General features: G+C 44.5%; 1 protein-coding gene across 2 annotated transcripts in view; it reads left to right on the top strand.

The window, feature by feature from the left end:
* The window catches only part of ARMH4 (armadillo like helical domain containing 4), a 116,023-nt gene that overhangs the window by 82,628 nt on the left and 15,110 nt on the right, over positions 1-18,285 (top strand). For both annotated transcript variants that reach the window (XM_067554858.1, XM_067554862.1), the window contains one exon: positions 11,581-11,612. In XM_067554858.1, the coding sequence (XP_067410959.1) occupies positions 11,581-11,612 (32 nt within the window). The remainder of the gene's footprint in view (positions 1-11,580; positions 11,613-18,285) is intronic.

Raw genomic sequence — 18,285 nt, 5'->3', positions numbered from 1 at the left:
ACACACACACACACATTCTGGGATGCAGTCCAGACCAGTGAGGGGCTGTGTCACCTCTTGACCTGCAACGTTGGCTACCTCTCATGGTGCTTTGCTGCTGTAGCTCCCAACCTGGTCTCTTCAGAAAAAGCATGCAGGTTCCACACCAAGTGTCTGTAAAGCCACAGCCCTGGTCCCACAACTCTGACCCCAGCAGCCTGTCATCAAACTCCAGCCACACACTGGCTTCCAGCAGCCTTGCAGGGTGACCCCAGCCCATTTCCAGTCATGGATTGTCCCCCCAAAATGTGTGTTCTGCGCTGTCCAGCCCTTTCCTGGGCAGTCCAGATATATTAGATCAGTTGCCCTTCTAAAGGGATCAAGATACAACAGTTGGCCATTTAAATGGAGTTTCCCACACAGTTCACAACACTGGATTAGTGTTGATTAAAGAATAAAACGAGTTTATCTAACTACAAAGAGAGAGATTTTACATGAGTACCAGTAATGGGGCATTAAAGTGAGAAACGGCTACAAGAAAAAAAAATGTTTTCTGAAGTTAACATACTAGAATTGCTTTAAGGTGTTCTTACCACATGCTGCCAGCAACAGGGCTGAGCAAATGTCAGGTCAGGATCTGCTCCTGAAGTCTAGAGGTTGTTTCTTTTGTTGGCTTAGGTGGAAAAGAGAGAGATGGACAGGGAGAGAGAACTTGGGGTATTTTTGCCCCTCACTTTTATAGTCCACCCTCCCTTTGAGATGCATTTTCCTGAAGGTTACCCCTCAAAGCAAAGTTTATTCAAACAGTAAAGAAGGTGGCATGCTGTCTGGTGGTGAAAGAAGTTCCATGCTGTTCATTTTCACCTCTATGTGCTTTCCTTGTCTCCTGTCTTCCCCCTCTCACTGTCTGAGGACTTTGTTTACAACTTATATTACACACATTCCTTTGTTTAAGACCTTCTTGCCCAGTTCTGCCTAATAGGGGCTACTGGATTTGAATATATACTACCAACATTATATTGAGGGAATTCATAACATTACAGATAATGTTGCTGCACACATTTCGTCATATTATTGACCAGTGAGTTAGTTTTCAAATGATACCTCACAAGGCATATTTTGTACAAAGATTATTACAGTCATGTGTAGGGTGTGAATACAGGGATGCATTTGGTTACTGGGTATGGGTGGAAACGGTATTTACCTGCTTTCATTCTGACAGCTGGTATTTATAGCCATTCCATATGCCCAATTTAGATGCATGTACTTCAAAAAGAAAAAAAAAAGTTGGGAGTGGTTCCACATTTCACCTCCTAGCATTCATGGGGCCCTGTAGGGATTGAAGATGGTATGATCCAGAGTTTGAAGGGAGTAGGAAGGCTAAGCAGGAGGTCATAATTTGTCACTTTATGTAAGGCATGTTCAGTGCTTTTTTCCCACACCTGAGGCTCACCTAAATATTCCTCTCCTTTTCCCACCCATCCCTCCTTCCTGTATAAGTTGTTTTTAATAAGGTGTCTCAAAAGCACTACTCTCAAGGACCTTCAGGCGAGCACTTTCCAGGACTCTCCGCTTTCATCCCGGAGCACTTAACTGGCCCTTAAACGTGATTTCTCTTGAGAGGGAGGTATTTGGCGTGTGCATTATTTGGTATAGGTGGGGGAGTGAAATGGTTGCAAGAATTTTTCAGCTAAATATAGCACACTGTGAGCCTGCTGCTCCTTTCACTTGCCCCACTGTGAACCAGGAGCAGTTCCACAGAAGTCACTGGGGCAGAGCTGGTGAATCGGGACTTGTGAGAAGAATTGAGAAATGATGTGTAAATGGTGCATCCTTTTATACAGTACAAAAGCATCTGCATCAGTTAAATACCTGTATGGTAACTTGGACCCTGATCCACACATAATCCGGTTAGGTCAATAGAAAAAACTTCCATTAACTTTAGTGGGCTTTGGATCAGGCCATTAGAGTAGGCACTCTAAAAGCCATTCTGACAACTGCTCCACTGATTTCTAACTAATGCTTGCACAGCACAGAGCTGAAAGTAAGAGCCTGAATCAATTATTGATCGAACTTTAATCTTTGACTTTTAATTTAGATCCTCTTCTGGCTCCTGAGTTTGCAAGTTACACCTACATAGACACAGTAGAGCCAGTGTAATTATGTCCAAGGGAAGGTGGAAGGCAGAGATTCCCAAACTGTGGGGTGGGCCCCCCTAGGGGGGGTGCGGAGGAATGTTCGGGGGTTGTGGCGGGGCCCGGGCCAATGTCCAAGGGGGGCAATGGAGCGGGAGGGCCATCCAGTCCCGCCCTGGCCGTGGCTCTGCTTCCAGCCTTGCTCCCATCTGCAGCCCTGGCCTTGGCTCCTGGCGCTGGACCGACTGCAGCGCTGCACCTAACCCCAGCTGCTGGCCTGGCCGCAGCTCTGCTCCCAGCTGTGGCCCCAGTCCCGTCCCCAGCCTCGGGCCCCAACCATGGCCCAGTTGCAGCTCCACTCCTGGCCACCCCCAGCTGGTCTGTCGTTATCTTTAATACATCAGTTCTAGAAAGGAAGAATGGACAGTACTGCCTCAGTTCCCTGGTGTAGAATTAATTGCATCTCTTTGGACAAGCAATAGAATTTAAAGTTGGCCCTGATTGATTAAGCAGGATCATGTTAGTATTCCTGATTCATTACCACTAATGAATGTTGTAGGTGCTTGCTGCAGTAGGTACTCTGGAAGACTCTAGTATAGAGTCTATATATAGTCTCTATAGCCTATATTAGAGTCAAGTTTGGAAGAAAGGTGACGGAGCTGTAGTTTAGATTGCAAATGTGGTGAGTAGTTCAAACATCGTATTTATTTATTTTTTGTATGGAGCTTTCAGTCTTGGAATCTTCCAGTGAATAATTCATGTGGGATGTTCCTTGTCAGAGAGTCTTTAAAAAAACAAACTCAGAAGTAGCTTTCAAAGCTCTTTTACTCTTCGCTCTTGTAAATCCTATCTAATCTCTCCTGTTTATAAAGAAAGACAATCAAAGTATCCTTGGTTTTAGATCAATGAAGTCTTTATCAGAGCTAAATCTGTTTCAGTGGATTTATCCAAGGTTCTTGTATCTTTCTCATAGCTTGTTACATTTTTATTAGAATCAACAGAAGAAGCCTTTCAACCTGTAGTATTTATCTGGCCCCATCTCCATACTATCTGAGCACATTACAATTTATAATGTATTTATCTTCACAGCATCTCTATGAAATAGGGAAGTGCTATTATCCCCATTGTACAGATGGGAAACCAAGGCACATAGAGACTAAGTGACTTGACCAAGGTCGCACAGGAAGGCTGTGATGGAACAGGGGATCCATCCCAGGTATCCCAAGTCCTAGGCTAGTGCCCTAACCACTGGACCATCTGTGTGTACCTTGTGAGCAGTGGACAAAAGCAAGTGCAAACAAATTTTGATTCAGTGCTGTTCAGGACACTTCACATGCTCATTGGGTCAAGTTCACCCATGCAGCAGGCCAGCACAAGGCTAACGTGACACTTGTGTCCCATTTATACCCTCAAAATAGGACTTGGAAGTGGAATTTTCATGATGCCTAGGCTTTGTACAGGTCCTCTGAACATGGGGAAATTTCACTCTTTCTGCATATTTTCCAGTCCCCTGACTTTACAAGCATGGATACCGGTGGGACATGAATGATTAGCTCAAATGAGCAAATATTTGTGAAAAACCAATTTTAAGATTCTCACTGTGTTGATCAAACATAAGTTACAAACAGTTCTGCTCCCTGATTGGATGGTTTACCATATATTACTAACCCACACTGCTCTTACTGTGAATATTGGAATCAAACTTGTGGTTCAAAATCCATGCTCTGTTGGGTAGTTACCTTAGTTACACATAAATTACATATGTTATTTAAATGACAGTTGCATAAAATGCATAATTATGTAAATTACTGTGAAAATCATAGATTATGCCTGGGATTTTCAAAAGATCTCAATGCTAGCCTAACTTTACTTCCACTAAAGTCAAGGATTCAGAGTCCCCATTGAGTTAGGCCAACACTGTGAGCTTCTGAGACTCCCTCACTTGCATATTTATTTCTAGTATTCACAGTTTGAGCAGTCTAAAGACAAACAATTATTCAGTCCAGAAATTTGTAAATAAATTCAATCCATCAAGAATGCTGCAATCTGTTCAGACATTTTGTGAGCAGGAATAAGAGACAAAATTAGTTTAATAAATTGTCAGAAATTATTTGCTCATCTCTAACAGATCTAATTGGCACTCACTAATGTTCTTAAGGTACATTTCATTTTCATGTGAAGATATTATCTTCAATGTTCCTCTTTCAAGATCAGGACAGAATACTAATATTAGTTTTATAAATAATGATGTATAATAGAGGCTATATTTGCATATGTAATCAATGGTAGCTAAACAAACTGCACTTGCTGTAAAAACAGTTTATCCAGTTATCAATCTTACTTTCCATATTTGTATATTCAAAATAATTGGACAGGAAGTGCTTTTTTAGTCACATAACATTTCTGTCATTTTCTCCTTAAGTGCTAAAATTAGTTTTGTGTATTGGATTGCCATAAAATCACTACTTTATAATTCACTATAATCCAGAAGGTAACGAGACAGGAAATGACTTGAAAGTCCCAGCCAGTGAAGGGACAAGGATAATGTAAATGTTATTAATGTAATAGTAAATAAACTGTCCTAGGGCATCGCCACGTGGTCACATGCTGTTCAGTTACAAAACTCTGCAGGCAGGTGGACTTTATGGTCTCCAGAATCTGAGGTCAGCTCAGCTGCCTGGGACTGCAGAGGCCTATTACTGGGCCACTTTATCATTTATTAGCAGAGGCGTAGCCAGAACTGATTTTTTGGCAGGTCCTGTGGTTGACATGGGTGGGCACAAGCCTTATGTCACAAGTGAAATGGGCTGATAAAAACGCGGGATGAATTGTTTAAAATCTGATTAACTGGGCCTGCTTTCAAAGGTCCACCCGTAACCACGCCGCTGTTTATTACAGGGCTCGACAAATTTGCTTTGGAGCTAGGAGCCAGCCCAAAAATAAAGGAGCCAGACAACATGGGCTCAGCGGCAGGGCGCCCTGGCCGTAGCACAGCAGCTGCTCCCCTCCCAGCCCCGTTCCTTCCCCCACTCCTCTCCCACAACGTGTGCCCAGTGCTGGGTTGCCCTGGCCGGAGCGCGGGGGCCACTCCCCTCGGAAAAGAACTAGGTGCCAGACTTAAATTTCTAGGCACCATGGCGACCTGGCGCCCAGGGTTTGTCGAGCTCTGGTTTATTAGTAACCTTCAAAATTACAAAAATGAGTAAATAACATTTAAAAAATAATGAAAACAGTGTCCCAAAGCAGTTATTCTTGGGAATACACGGGCTGGGTATTGGGGCTTGACCTTTGTGCACTGAGAATAGCTTGGAGGAGGGTGGGGGCAGAGATGATTTTAAGCCTTCTTTGTTTTTCCTCAACCCTGGGAGTATGGGGTTACTGTCTTTGAGTATGTCTACATTGCAATTAATGTCAGGTGACTCAGGCTTGTGTGGCTGTCGATTTGCAGCATAGACATTTGGGCTCAGACTGGAGCCCAAGCTGTGGGACCCTGTGATGGGATGCACACCCACACCAGGCCTGGAGAGGTTAAAATGGCTGGGCAGGCCAAATAACAGCCCAGGCTGCACCTGAAGGAGACAGGGAGCAGGCCGCTAATTGGAAATGTGCTCAGGTGGGCAGAACAGGAAGGGCCTGTATGAAGCCCAGGAGCTGTGAGCAGCAAGAGTCTGGAAAGAAGTAGTCCGCAGTCACTCCCTGGGAGAAGTGAGGTTGGGCTGGCAAACCCAGAAAGAGGGGGAAGCCAGAAAAGTAGGAAGAAACCCAGAGAAACATACCAAGGGGTGGGACTGTATGAATCTTGGCTGCCAGTGTAGAGGGTGGGCCTGGGTTCCCCTACCAGCCACTGAGAAGTGGCACAGGGCATTGGAGATGCCAGCTAGTCCGGAAGGACTTTGATTTCCTGGAAGGGGAGGACCTTAGTGACCTGGCTGGAGGGCCAAGCCACACACAGGAAGCTGCAGCTCTGGGAGTGAGAGCAGCTGCAAGGTGAGACGGTGGGTAAAGACATTGCTAGGGGAGGGTGCAATGCCTGCCAGAGCTAATCTCCAGGATGGCCAGCAGGAGGTGCCATCAGTGGTGAGTGCACCCTGTGTCAGACCCCATAAGGGTGGAAGGTCCCAGAATACAGGCTCCTCGCTGAGTCCGAATGTCTACACTGCAGTTTCATAGCCTTGCCAGCCCAAATCAGCTGCCATGGGCCAGCCATGGGTGTTTTACTGCAGTGTAGACATACCCTGGTTGTCATGACGAGCAGACTTCAGATTACTGTGCATTAAGCTGGCTGCCTACAACCCGAAGAGATTGCTCCAACAGTTGGTGATTGCTGGGGTGTAGCGATGCCTGGCCATTCTCCTGGGCTTGGAGCCAGAAGGAGGCATCGGGGCTGCTATGGTGGCTCTGTGTCACCTGTGGATTCCTCTGGGCCTGGTTTATGGCTATTCTGCACTCTCTCCTCCCTTCCCCTGCACTCTTCCCAGAGGATGTGAACTGTATGGTGCTCCTTCCCGCTTTATTTTACCCACACCATGGACTTGTTCAGGAGCACATGCACCAAAACCCAAAGCATCTACCACCCTGGGACATCTGGTGACCCAGTAGTCTCGTGGCCACCCCTTGAGGAGTGGACAGTACCAAGCTTGCACACCCAGAATGATTAGGCCGCAGAGATGAGTTTGCTGGGTCTGATTTCTGGACTGGTTTGGTTATCCTTTTGAGTGGGACCCCTCTTCTCCAGTACACATGCTGAGCTGTCACGTGTCTTTTAGAAGAACATTCAGTCTTGGTTTAAAGATCCCAGATGATGAAGAGTTTACTGTGTCTCGTGACATCAAAGGCAAACTTTTTGCTGTAACTTTGTCCTGATTCAGCAAGATAGCTGAGCACGTACGTAAGCACATTCTTGAACTGGGGCCTGTTTTAGTAAGAGCTGGTCAGTGCAGAAGGCAAATAGTGGTCCGTGTTTCAAGGTACGTGTGTTCTAGCAGACATGTTTTGAAAGTGTGAGGATGAAGCAAGTAAGTAGGGAAAATAATATTATATGATCCTCACCCCAATGGAAATATCAGCCTTCTATATAAGAATTGTTACAAATACTCGTACATTAGTTGCTGCTTTAGAGATGCTCAGTTGTTCTTTTACAAGGAAGTAGGTCATTCAATTCATGAGATTCCTACTGCAATGTAATTGTGAAAAAAGATGATAACAAATGGGTTTTGTGCTTAACTTGTATTAAGACAAATTTAGCATAATTAAAGCTGTAACAAGCTATACTTGTGTATATATCTACCACTTTCAGCTAAACCTTCAAAATGTGCATTACATTTTACTTTGATCCTATAGCTATTCCAATACAAGTTTGAGAGTTCATCAGACAGTTACTGCATCTAGCGTAGGAAACTGGAATAGAAAAGTAATAGCTTAGGTAATTAAGAAGCTCTGTTCTTTTATTACTTTATGAACTCTTTTAGCAGAATTCACTTGCAGATTTGCCAATTTTTTTCAATATTTTTGTTTTTAAATAGAATTTTGCCATGTGATGGTGTCTGTCAGGTAGCACCTAATTTATCTTTCATTTTCTGCTCAGTGAAATATAATGAGGCAATAGAGTAATATTTCTCCTTGAAGTGCAAGTGAAAGTTACACTTTAGTTTTACATGTAGTAGCACAATGAAGGGAGTATAGAGCCATATTTTTCTCTCCATATTTACCTTGCTTAACTTAATATTCAAAAGGGAATCAAATTCAAAGCAAGCACTTCTGAAATGCTCTTTTTAAAACCCCCAAAAGAGGCTGGGGAGGAAGGCATCTCTGTGTGAGGGGGTGTAATTCCACCTCCCAGAGTCTCCTGGTGTATCTGCACCAGATCCAGCCCACTGGCCTAAGTTAGAACAGTTCAGTTAGACACGGTATATGCCTCTTCCTCATCTAAACAACAGTGTGACTATGTACTTGTTAATGATTGCCACATTTCTTCCATGGCTGCAGATCAAAGTGTGTGTGTGTGTGTGTGTGTGACTTTGTACACTGTGCATATTTGTTTTGGTATGGAAATGCTATGTTAACATAAGATACTATGGACTCTTAATGGAGCACTATCCAAATTGATCCAAACCTTTAAAAATGGCTCAGTTTAGTTTAATAATCATGACCGGGTTTGGGCTGAGTCTTATTTCTTCCTCTCCAGTTTGTCTATCCCTATTTTTATCTGACAGATTTAAAGGCGATTCTCTCCTGCCCCCATTGCTATATTCCTCTCACCCACCCATGTGGGCCTTTCATGAGCAATGAAAGAAAACAGAAGTTAACGATGGCCAGAGCATGAAATCAGATCCTAGTAAATATGTTAGTAAACAAAGCTGCAGCTGCAAAGTTATCACACATTACTCTTCTTAATATTTTCTTTATCTGCTTTGTCCATTGTTAACATCTGTTTTCTTTCTTCTGTTTTCTTTGTTCACGCAAGGCTTACAACCCATAACATTCTGATGGCCTAAGCCTCATTAGACCGTCTTGTAAAAGTGCTTTAGTGGCTCTTTTTTTTAATATGCCAACAGGCAGACTCTAATGCTGCAAGTGAAGTCTTTGAAATGAGGCTCTGTAGTGAGGGTATCCTTTATAAATCAGGTATCTCTCCATAAAGGAAATGTCACAGATTACATTTGGGATCTAAGAAAGCTTCAGGGAAAGTATTACCTGAAAGAACACTCATGCATCCAATATTATGAACATATCTAATCTCTTCCGCAGTGAAAAAGTGGATCCTTGAATGCTGGTTTAAAACATTGTCACTTTAGCTTGATAGAAGAACTGTTTTTCACTAGTCCATTGTCTCTTGCCTATGAGAAAGACATTCATTTAAAATGGTGGCTGATGTCCCGAAGGCAAGCATTTTGTCTTCCATCCACTGTGGATGAATCTAGCATTGCCAGTAGAATTAATAAATGGTGCTTCCACTGCTAATTGTTTTCAGTTCTTTGAGATGAGCTTGATATTTAACTCCATAGTGCATGGCACTAAGCAGTGTTTAATTCTTTGCTATGGAATGGCATGAGTTATCTTAACTCCAGGAACCAAACTCTCAGGTGGTGATAGGGCATATCTACAATGCATTTGTAACTAAACAAGAAATCCCTTAGGTGGACACTCCCAGTTCCAGTTAAGTCCCCTGGCTGACCTGGGGAAGCCCCAGACCAGTGTATTGCTCTAAGTTGGACTACATGTACTGCATCCAATAGGAAAGAGTGTAACAAAAGTCACAACTCCAGCGATAGCATTGAACCTGCAAGGGGACAGTTTGTCTAGGAACACATCAGTTCTGACAATGGAGAGCTCTTTGCATGTCCCTTAGCCTCACACCAGTAAGTCTGCAAAGTCTTCTGAGTCCTCTTACTAGCATACAGCCTCACTTTATAAAGGCAGCTAGTTCAGCCCCTTCAGTGGTAGCAACAGCAGCCTGTCTAGTGTAGATCGTTCACCAGTGGCCACAGGTGTTTTAACCACCCTGTCTTCTAGGCTCACTCTGAGCAGCTGTAGATAGTATGGTGCTGAATGCACCAGTAGCTGGTCTCCACTAGTGTTCCCACCATTGCTGTGATCAGTAGAACTGAATTAGAGGGAACAATAGTGGGAAACACTGGGGGAAGGAGAAGGAGACTACTATCCCTACGGGGCCACATTATAAAAGCTGGGTACACCAGATAATCCCACAGATCCCTATGTGACCTTCTTGTAATCGTGTGTAGAAGCAGTTTTTGTGTCTGTACAGATGATTTGCATTTGCAAATACGAGCAGCTGGCTCAGAAAATAACTTCAGGCGTAAGTCTCCTTAGTCTGAGAGGTGGGTCTTTGGGGAATCCAACTTCCTGGGGCCGTGATTTGAACCGGAGGCACTAGGTTCTGAAATCAATAGCTCTGCCACTTCAGCCGAAGGAGAGTATCTAGCTCACCTCACCAGTAGTGGCACCAAATCTGCTTCCTAGGTTTCTTGTCACGAGAGGGCATGGCAACCTCCATTTGTTGGCAGTTAATTTGCTGGGAGCACAGCTTCTGTCCGGGAGAAATCTGAAGAAACTTCTCTATGGTATCTTGAATTAAGTCAGTCATAGGAGCAGTGCAGTAGCCAGAGGACTGGTGATAAGTACTCATCATGCATCACACACATTCCTTCGATGGCAATTGTGCAGTATCGATGAGTTTCTGAGCAGTCCCTTTATAGAGGAGGATTTCTTTTCTTTGTAACAGGGACCTGATGTAGAGACTTGTTGATATGAGCATTTTAAAGGCAGGATAAAATTAATGGAAACTAGGAATAATAGACCTTTCAAAGACAGACTGTTTTCAATGTGTGCTTTTCAAACATAGATTCCCCTGAATTATTAGAAGGCAGGGCCACTCTTGCTTGCCATGGGGGGCCAGAACCGTGACTCTGACATGCCTCTATTTTGGAATGACTCTTCATTATTAATTATTATTCCTGTTAATACTAATAACAACTTGTGTAGCACTGCAAACATACACGATGCTTTACAGAATGTTACAAAGTCAGACACATTTCCTGCTCTGCAGACTTTTCAATGTAAGGGACAAGTTGTGCCTTTCTCCTTTGGAGGTGTGCAGAGCTGTAAGGACTGAGCAGATTCCTCCAGTGCATTCTGCCTTGCAGGGCAGATGAAGGCAGACTGCCTCATTGGCTGCTTGAGGGACTGTGCTGACTGGTGCTCCTGAAATCAGCTGGTGAAAGGTGCAGCACATGTCCCTTCCAGCCCCAGAGGCCAGCAGGTGGGCAGTGGGGACATGGACCTCTCTGCATTCCCACTGCAGTGCTCAGGAGGTCCTAGGTCAGCATCCTGCCTTGATCACACATAGCTAGGGTAAGAAGAATCTTGAAATGCTCTCCCATCCTAGTGCACCCATTCTGGACAAGTCAAAATGTATCCCCATGCATAAAAGTTATCTGTGAACCCAATGGGGAAAGGATCATTTTCAGTCTTCAAGATAAACTTGCCCTTTTACAGGGAAAATAATCCTTCTGACTGGGAGAGTTCAATAGAAGCAGACAGCCACATTGCCTGGAGAATCTACAATCGACTACTCATCACCAGATTTTTCCCATTGCAAACTCTGACACATGCTGGGAACTGCTGGTATGAGAAGGAACCAAACAAGGAACATTAATCTTTATCTTCTTTTCTTTTTCCCTCTTGAGTCCCGGGAGGCCTGGATCATGCAGAATGATGCCTATTCATCTCCCAGCAAGCTGAATTTTTTAAAAGTTTCTTTTCTGGCTGATTTGCTGCATTCTGTCTACTTAATAACTAAGAAAATATGAAACCCAATGAAAGTGTTATCAACCTGTCAAGTTTATTTGTCTATTTATAAACAGCATTGTTATTAATTTGTATCTAATTAATATAACATAAGTATCATCACTTCAGTTCATATATTTTTCTCTTGCTTTTTTTTTAGTAAGAAGCTGGATGGAAAAGCTAAAAGATAAGGTAGGAAGCGCTTTATTTCCCTTGATTTATTTTAAAGACAGTTACATTTTGACTTTCAGAAAAAAGAAATCTAGACTAGTGAAGTTATTTTGGGGAAGCTCTAAAACCTGGATTACGCAGGAGGTCAGACTAAATTAGATGATCACAGTAGTCCCTTCCCACTTTAGTATGTAGGAAGTTGTGGTCATTATCTCTGGTAAGAAAATTTAGGAAAGGGCTTAGGGTTTTCCCTAGATGCTTAAAAATGGAAAACAAAAAGTGGAATTCTTCTACTGAAAGTGCAAATAATCCTGTTCAGTGAATTCCTATCCCAGTATTATTCAATGCAACAGAACAACATTGTCATTGAACAGAGTGGCAGAGAACCCCAAGAGTAACATTTTGACATAGTATCGTGAATTGATGTTTTCGGTCATGATTGATGTTCTGTCATTAAAACACAGTGATCAGTGTCATTTACACTTGTGTAAATCTGGAATAAATTCACTGAAACCTGCAGATTTAGCTGAGAGCAGAACTTGACCTAGGGTCATCGTCTATTTATGCAGCACTATGAGACACGCACATACAGCAATGAAATATCAGGATGTCATTATACCCAATTATTCTGTGTGTACTTAGACCCCATTCAGCCTTTTGTGCACCACTCCAACAGGGCAAAGAAGGTGGAAAGCCATCTTGAATAGCCAGCTGGGAAATTGCTTGGTGTAGGGGTATCCCTAAGTGGCGTAGTGCTGGCACAGCCAAATTTACACCAGTTCCCCTTCCTAGCCCTGGTGCATGGAGGCTGCCAAAGGCATGGCCTGGAGAAAGGGTGCATGATTGGAGCATCTCACTGTGCCCTAGTGATTGCTGGCTGCCAGAAAGCCTCCTTGGGGACTGATGCGACCAGTGTGAATTAGTGCAGACCTGATGCTGCTCTGAGTTGCTCCTTGGGATCAGGCCAGTGTTCTCCTCCCCTCCCCCCATGCACACAGAAGAGTGGGTCACTGGGCTCTGGCTCGATAACTTCTCTTTCCTCTCCTTCCATCTCCTGGATGGTAACAGAGGGAGGGGTTGTAGCCCGAGCTCTGGAACGTTCCCACCTCGCAGGTCCTAGAGCTCGGGCTCCAGCCTGAGCTGGGAAATCTGCACTGCAAGAGGAGGTTGTGGGGGCAACTAAAACACCATCAGAACCCAGTGTTTTTTCACTTCACTTCCCTGGACAGTGGCCGGTGGACTCAAGGAGGACCTGTCGCACCCACCGCAGGGTGGGACTGAAGCAGCTTCTCCGACATTGCTGCCCAGGGACAAATATAAATGCCTTAAAACGCTGTGAAGCTATTGAAATGTAACTTCACTGGCCACCAAGAAACTGAAACCAAAGAAGAATAAATCAGGTGGCCCCCATGCTTTAAAGCACAGCATTTTGTGACCCACCAGGGTTTAGAAACACTTGGGCAAGACCGGAACGAATGCTCTCAGGGCCTGGACCAGTGATCAGAAGGGGAAAATAACACTGATCCTTGACTCCCAGCTGTTCCACTCACCCCCACCCAGCACCACCTGCCAGAACCGGAGCCCATTAATATAATGGGGGAGAAGGGATCAGGATAGCCATTTTTTAGAGTGGAGTGTGTGAGGGGATTATGGTGAGTTTCTGCCTGTCCTGTGTTGAAGTGTGGGGCTTGTAGCAAAGTCTAGGGCTCAGCCAGTCTACCCCAGAGAGACTCAAAGGGGGAGAAAATGATCTTCATGATGAAAACAGAGACCAAGATGGAGAGTGTCCCGAGGAACTGTGGCGGGCACTCATGTGTCACTGGCTAATGACAAAGTTACCCCAGTACATTGAACTGACTTGGGCTCATTTTTCTTCTCACCGGGTGTATATCTTTTATTTTTCTCCCCTTGGCACTTCCCTTCCTCTCCAGCTTTTTCCTTTCCCTGTTGCAGGTGCCTGTGCGCTTTGCAATTTCAAAGTGGAATTGCTCTTTTATTTATAATATCGATTGAGCCTGTTGCACATATTTCATCACTGTACCCCCAGCCCAGACTTTACTGCCATCATAGTTCCAATGTAAAAAAACCTGTTAGCATCCACATTATGGAGGGATTTGCCTCAGATTCACATACCTCGCAGAGGATGGGAATTATATTGTGTCTGATTTTTGTGTGTGATGCTTTATATTATTTAGTAACATTTTGTTTCAGTTAAAAAACCCCCACCCAAAAATAAAATGCTAAATAAAACCACACTCAAAAGCAAATCCACTCACCCTCTTAAGTCCTTTTTCCTGTTGTGACTCCTTGTAAGATTTAGACTTAATATGTGCTCTTCTCTGCTCAGAAGAACGGAGGACAGCATTGGCCTCAGTGTTTTACATTTACCCTGGTATAGAGCAAAATTCTGGCCATATGAACCCCTTATTCCCTCCTGTCCCAATTCTCCATCAGCCCATCTGAACTCAGACAGATTAGGCCCTCAGCTGAAGGGAGCATGCCAGTGGTTCTGTGAGACAGATGTGTAAAACCTCATTGGGAGGCAGGGAGTGCATGTAAATGAGCCATCCGTACAATCCTGTCTCTGTCCTCCATTCAGGGATTGTGGAAATGCTACTTGGAATGTCCCCTTTCCCCCTTCTTTTTAGGTTTTTGGAGTGGTTAGGGATCAGGGAGTGTCTTCCTCCTCTTCCAAATGTCATGAGGAAGGCTTCTTGCCCCAGTCAGCGCCATCCCACTTGCAGCCAGTGTGCAGTGATGGAATTGCAGCCTCTTTAAGATCCTATGTAATTGACCCTGTAGGGTCAGGCAGGCTCATGCACAGAACCTGCCAGAAATCACCTGCATGGGGGCAGTCAGACTCCTCCCCCAGAGCTGGGGGGCAGAGGAGGGGCTACACAGCTGCCCCCAAAAGTGGGGTTTCCCACTGAGTATACATGCAGTGCTCCACCGGCTGGGGTGTGTAACAGCAAGGAGGGAGCAGGGCCAGGATTTGTCTCATACTGCAGGCATTTGGGTAAAGGGCACTGACACACCTGCATGAGGAAGCTCTAGAAAGGAGAACAGATTTCCTAGGGTTGTGGCTGGCTAGAGAATCAAGACACAGAACACGCCTGGGATAATGCTAACAGCAAGCATTTCAACCTCACCTCTGAGTCTGCACTCACAGCAAAGTTCCAGGAATAGAAATGCCCATACCGTATTAATTAGGTCACACAATTAAGGCACCTTAATTAACTCACTGAAATGTAGCCATTCAACTGTATACTTCTAACCTCCTTTTGCAGTAACTTGGAGGCAGGCAGCTGTCTTTCCTCAGAGCAAACACTGAGCGGGGCTTCATTTTCAAAGAATGCAGATTCAGCATGCAGTAATGTGCCATTAAACAAACAGCAGTGAGTGCAAACAAACAGCAAACACATACCTCAGATCTTGGGATATGGGAATAAAGCTGTTACTATCAGGCTTGGTCTACACTACAGCCTTTTGTCGACCAAAGTCAGCATTTTGCGCCAAAACAGTGGTGGTGTGCACACTGCAATTCCCCCCGCCACCCCAATTGCCCTGATTTTGCGACAAAATAAAACCACCTTGATGAGAGGCATAGAGCATTTTGTGCCAAACTTTTAACAACAAAGAGTCAGTGTAGACACCGCGCTTGGTTATGTCGTGTTAAATGCCCTCCAGGAAGTGTCCTACTGTGATGTTTCCCTAGTGCAATCTGGACTTGTGAATTGCTGTGTCACCGCAATCCCCCACTCCTCGAGCCCTCTTACTCTGCTTTTGTGTGAGAACTCCCACTCCTGGGTGGTTTACGCTCAGCCTCCAGCAAGCAAGTTGCCACCCAACTGAGTAAGTAAGTGCTTCTGGCCAGCCACTCTTTAGATTATCCAACAGAATGACCCCAGTCACTATCCCCAGTCCCAGATACAATCGTAGGAACTTCTGTCTTACAATGTTCAGTGCTGCCCCCTGCACACTGCAAGCTCATACTTCAATTTAACAAAGAAATTGATATGCACCAGCCTTGTTACTTCAAATGGCGTTTCCCACACACCTTAAGCCAAAGGCACTACTTTAGGTAAAATAAACAAATTTATTAAACTACAGAAGGATTTTAAGTGATTATAAGTCAGAGAAAAGCAAGTCAGGTTTAATCAAAAGAAACAAAAGCCAAATGCATTCTAAACTAAGCTTAACACTTTCAGCAACCTTACAAACTCAGATGATTCTCACCACAGGCCGGTTGACTTCCTTTCAGTTAAGCTCCCCTCTTTGGTCAGCACTTCAGATGCTTGGTGGTGTTTGGAGGTGGAAGAGAGAGAGAATGACAATGTCTTCCTTTCTTGAAATGTTCCTTCTTCCCTCTGAGGCTTTGCCCCCCCCCCCCTTTAGGGTCAGGTGACAAACAATGTCCATGTATGGCTCCATCCATGCCCTGAGTCAGTGAGTATTACCTTATTGCAGTGTTTCTCAATTAGATTCCCCCCCAGAACCCTTGCCCGGCCATGCCATACCATCCACCGAAAAGTCAAGGAAATCTTCCGCTCTTCGGTGGCGCGGTGTAGGCTGCTTTAGGCGGCACGCTCTCTAAGCCGTTTTCGGCGCCGCAATCAGCTGTTCGGCGGCCCCATCAGCTGTTCGGCGGCGCGCTAACAGCTGATCGGCGGCCCCATCAGCTGTTCGGCGGCGCGCTGACAGCTGTTCGGCGGCGTGCGATTTATGTTTATTTCGGCGGCGTGGTTCCGCTTTTTCGCTGAACCCTTAGACCCAGCGGAACACTATTTGAGAAACACTGCCTTATTGTAATTATTCACTGGAGAGTCTCTTTGATCCTTTGTGGATACCTGGGCCAGTCCTTTGTTCCTGGAATGCTGAGCTGGGTTTGTTTTATGCATGCCTTAATGAGGTGAGAATTGCCCCTCTACTCTGCAGGGTTTTGCCTGGATATGTTTCAGGCCATGAGGTCACCTTTGAGTATATTACATAGCGAAATGTCATAACTATACATGTGACATTGCAACAAACATATTACTATAACAATAATGTTCAATACGTCATGAGTATTCCAGAACCAACGTACATAACATACTTTGCATTAAACAATATACAATTACACTATAAGGGTGATCATGGGGGGGTACAGGGTGTCACACCTCCCCCATTACAAAGCTGCAGGAGGGTTAGCCAGTGGCTAATCTGAAGGCAGTGAGTTGGGGTCCTCCCTCCGGGATAGGGCATCTGCCACAACATTTTCTTTCCCTTTAATATGAATGATTTCCTTGTCAAATTCCTGAAGTATGATGCTCCCATGCAGGAGTTTAGAGTTGGAGCCTTTGGTTTTACTTAGCCAGATTAATGGGGAATGGTCAGTTAAGATTCTGCACTTTCTGTTGAACAGGTTGGGCCGTAATTTTTTAACTGCCCACACTATGGCATAACATTCCTTTTCTATGACTGAATATTTTGTTCAGTTGGAGTCAGTTTCTTGCTTTAGAAAGCAATTGGGTGTTTCTTGCCATGTTTCCCTGTCTGCATTAACACAGCACCCAATCCAGTATCTGAGGTGTCTGTGCACACTTCAAACATCTTGTCAAAATCAGGGCTAATTGGGATTGGTCCTTCAGATAGTATTTTTTTTCACCTTATCAAATGTCCCTTGGCATGTTTTGGTCCAGTTAACTCTGTATGACTTATTCTTTTTACACAAATCTGAGATTGAAGACACAATATCACTGAACCTACACAAACCTTCTGTAATAATTAGCCAGACCTATGAAAGACTAAACCTGCTTCTTAGTTTGGGTGCAGGACATTTCACAATAGCTTCCTTTAAAGGGTCAAGGGAGATGTGGCCTCCCCCACCAAGTGCCCCAAGTAGGGTACTTTGGCTGCTCCAGTTTTACACTTAGAGGCTTTTATGGTCAAGCCTGCCTCCCTGAGTTTTGACAGCACAATTCCCAAGTGTTCTTTATGGTCAGCCCAAGTATTGCTGAATGCAGCAATGTCATCCGCGTATGCCTTTGCAAAGCTTTGCAAACTGTTCAGTATCCGATTGACTAATCTTTGAAAACTCACTCCTGCATTGATTAAACCGAAGAGTAACACTGTGAATTCATGAAGTCCTGTATCAGTAATGAAAGTGGTTTTCTTTTGAGCATCTGCATCTAGGGGGATTTGCCAATATCCCCAAGTCAAATCAAAAGAGCTGGGATATTTGGCTCTGCCTAAAATCTGGCACTGTAACAGCATTGAGTTTTCTGTAATTAATGCAAAACCTTACAGCGTTGTCCTTTTTTGGGACCAGAACCACAGGTGATGCCCACGAGCTGTCAGACTCTTTGATCACCCCCAGGTCTAACATATTTTGCAACTCTGTCTTAATTTGCTCTTGTACCTTGCCAATGACCTGGTAGGGTCTGCTGGGAGGGGGGGTTATGGCCACTTGTGATAATTTTATGACTCAGCAGAGACATCTTCCCTGGCTTACTAGAGAACACTTCTTTGTGTTCCTGCAGCATTGACACCATTTCTGCCCTTTCACTTGGTGATAAATCACTGCAGATGTCAATATCCTCTAGGGTTGAGTCACTCTGGCATTCTGCCATCAGGTCAATGAGGCCTGGTGCCTAAGTTTTCCCTTCTGCACAACTGATCATGCTTACCATGGCCTCCCTGCTGTGATAAGGGTTAA

The sequence above is a fragment of the Emydura macquarii genome, unplaced genomic scaffold, assembly GCF_026122565.2.
Source record: "Emydura macquarii macquarii isolate MOO-44397 ecotype Brisbane River unplaced genomic scaffold, CSIRO-AGI_Emac_v2 contig_1551, whole genome shotgun sequence".
Taxonomy (NCBI): Eukaryota; Metazoa; Chordata; order Testudines; family Chelidae; genus Emydura; species Emydura macquarii.
The sequence above is the reverse complement of the archived record's forward strand: the minus strand, read 5'-3'. Positions and strand labels throughout refer to the sequence as shown.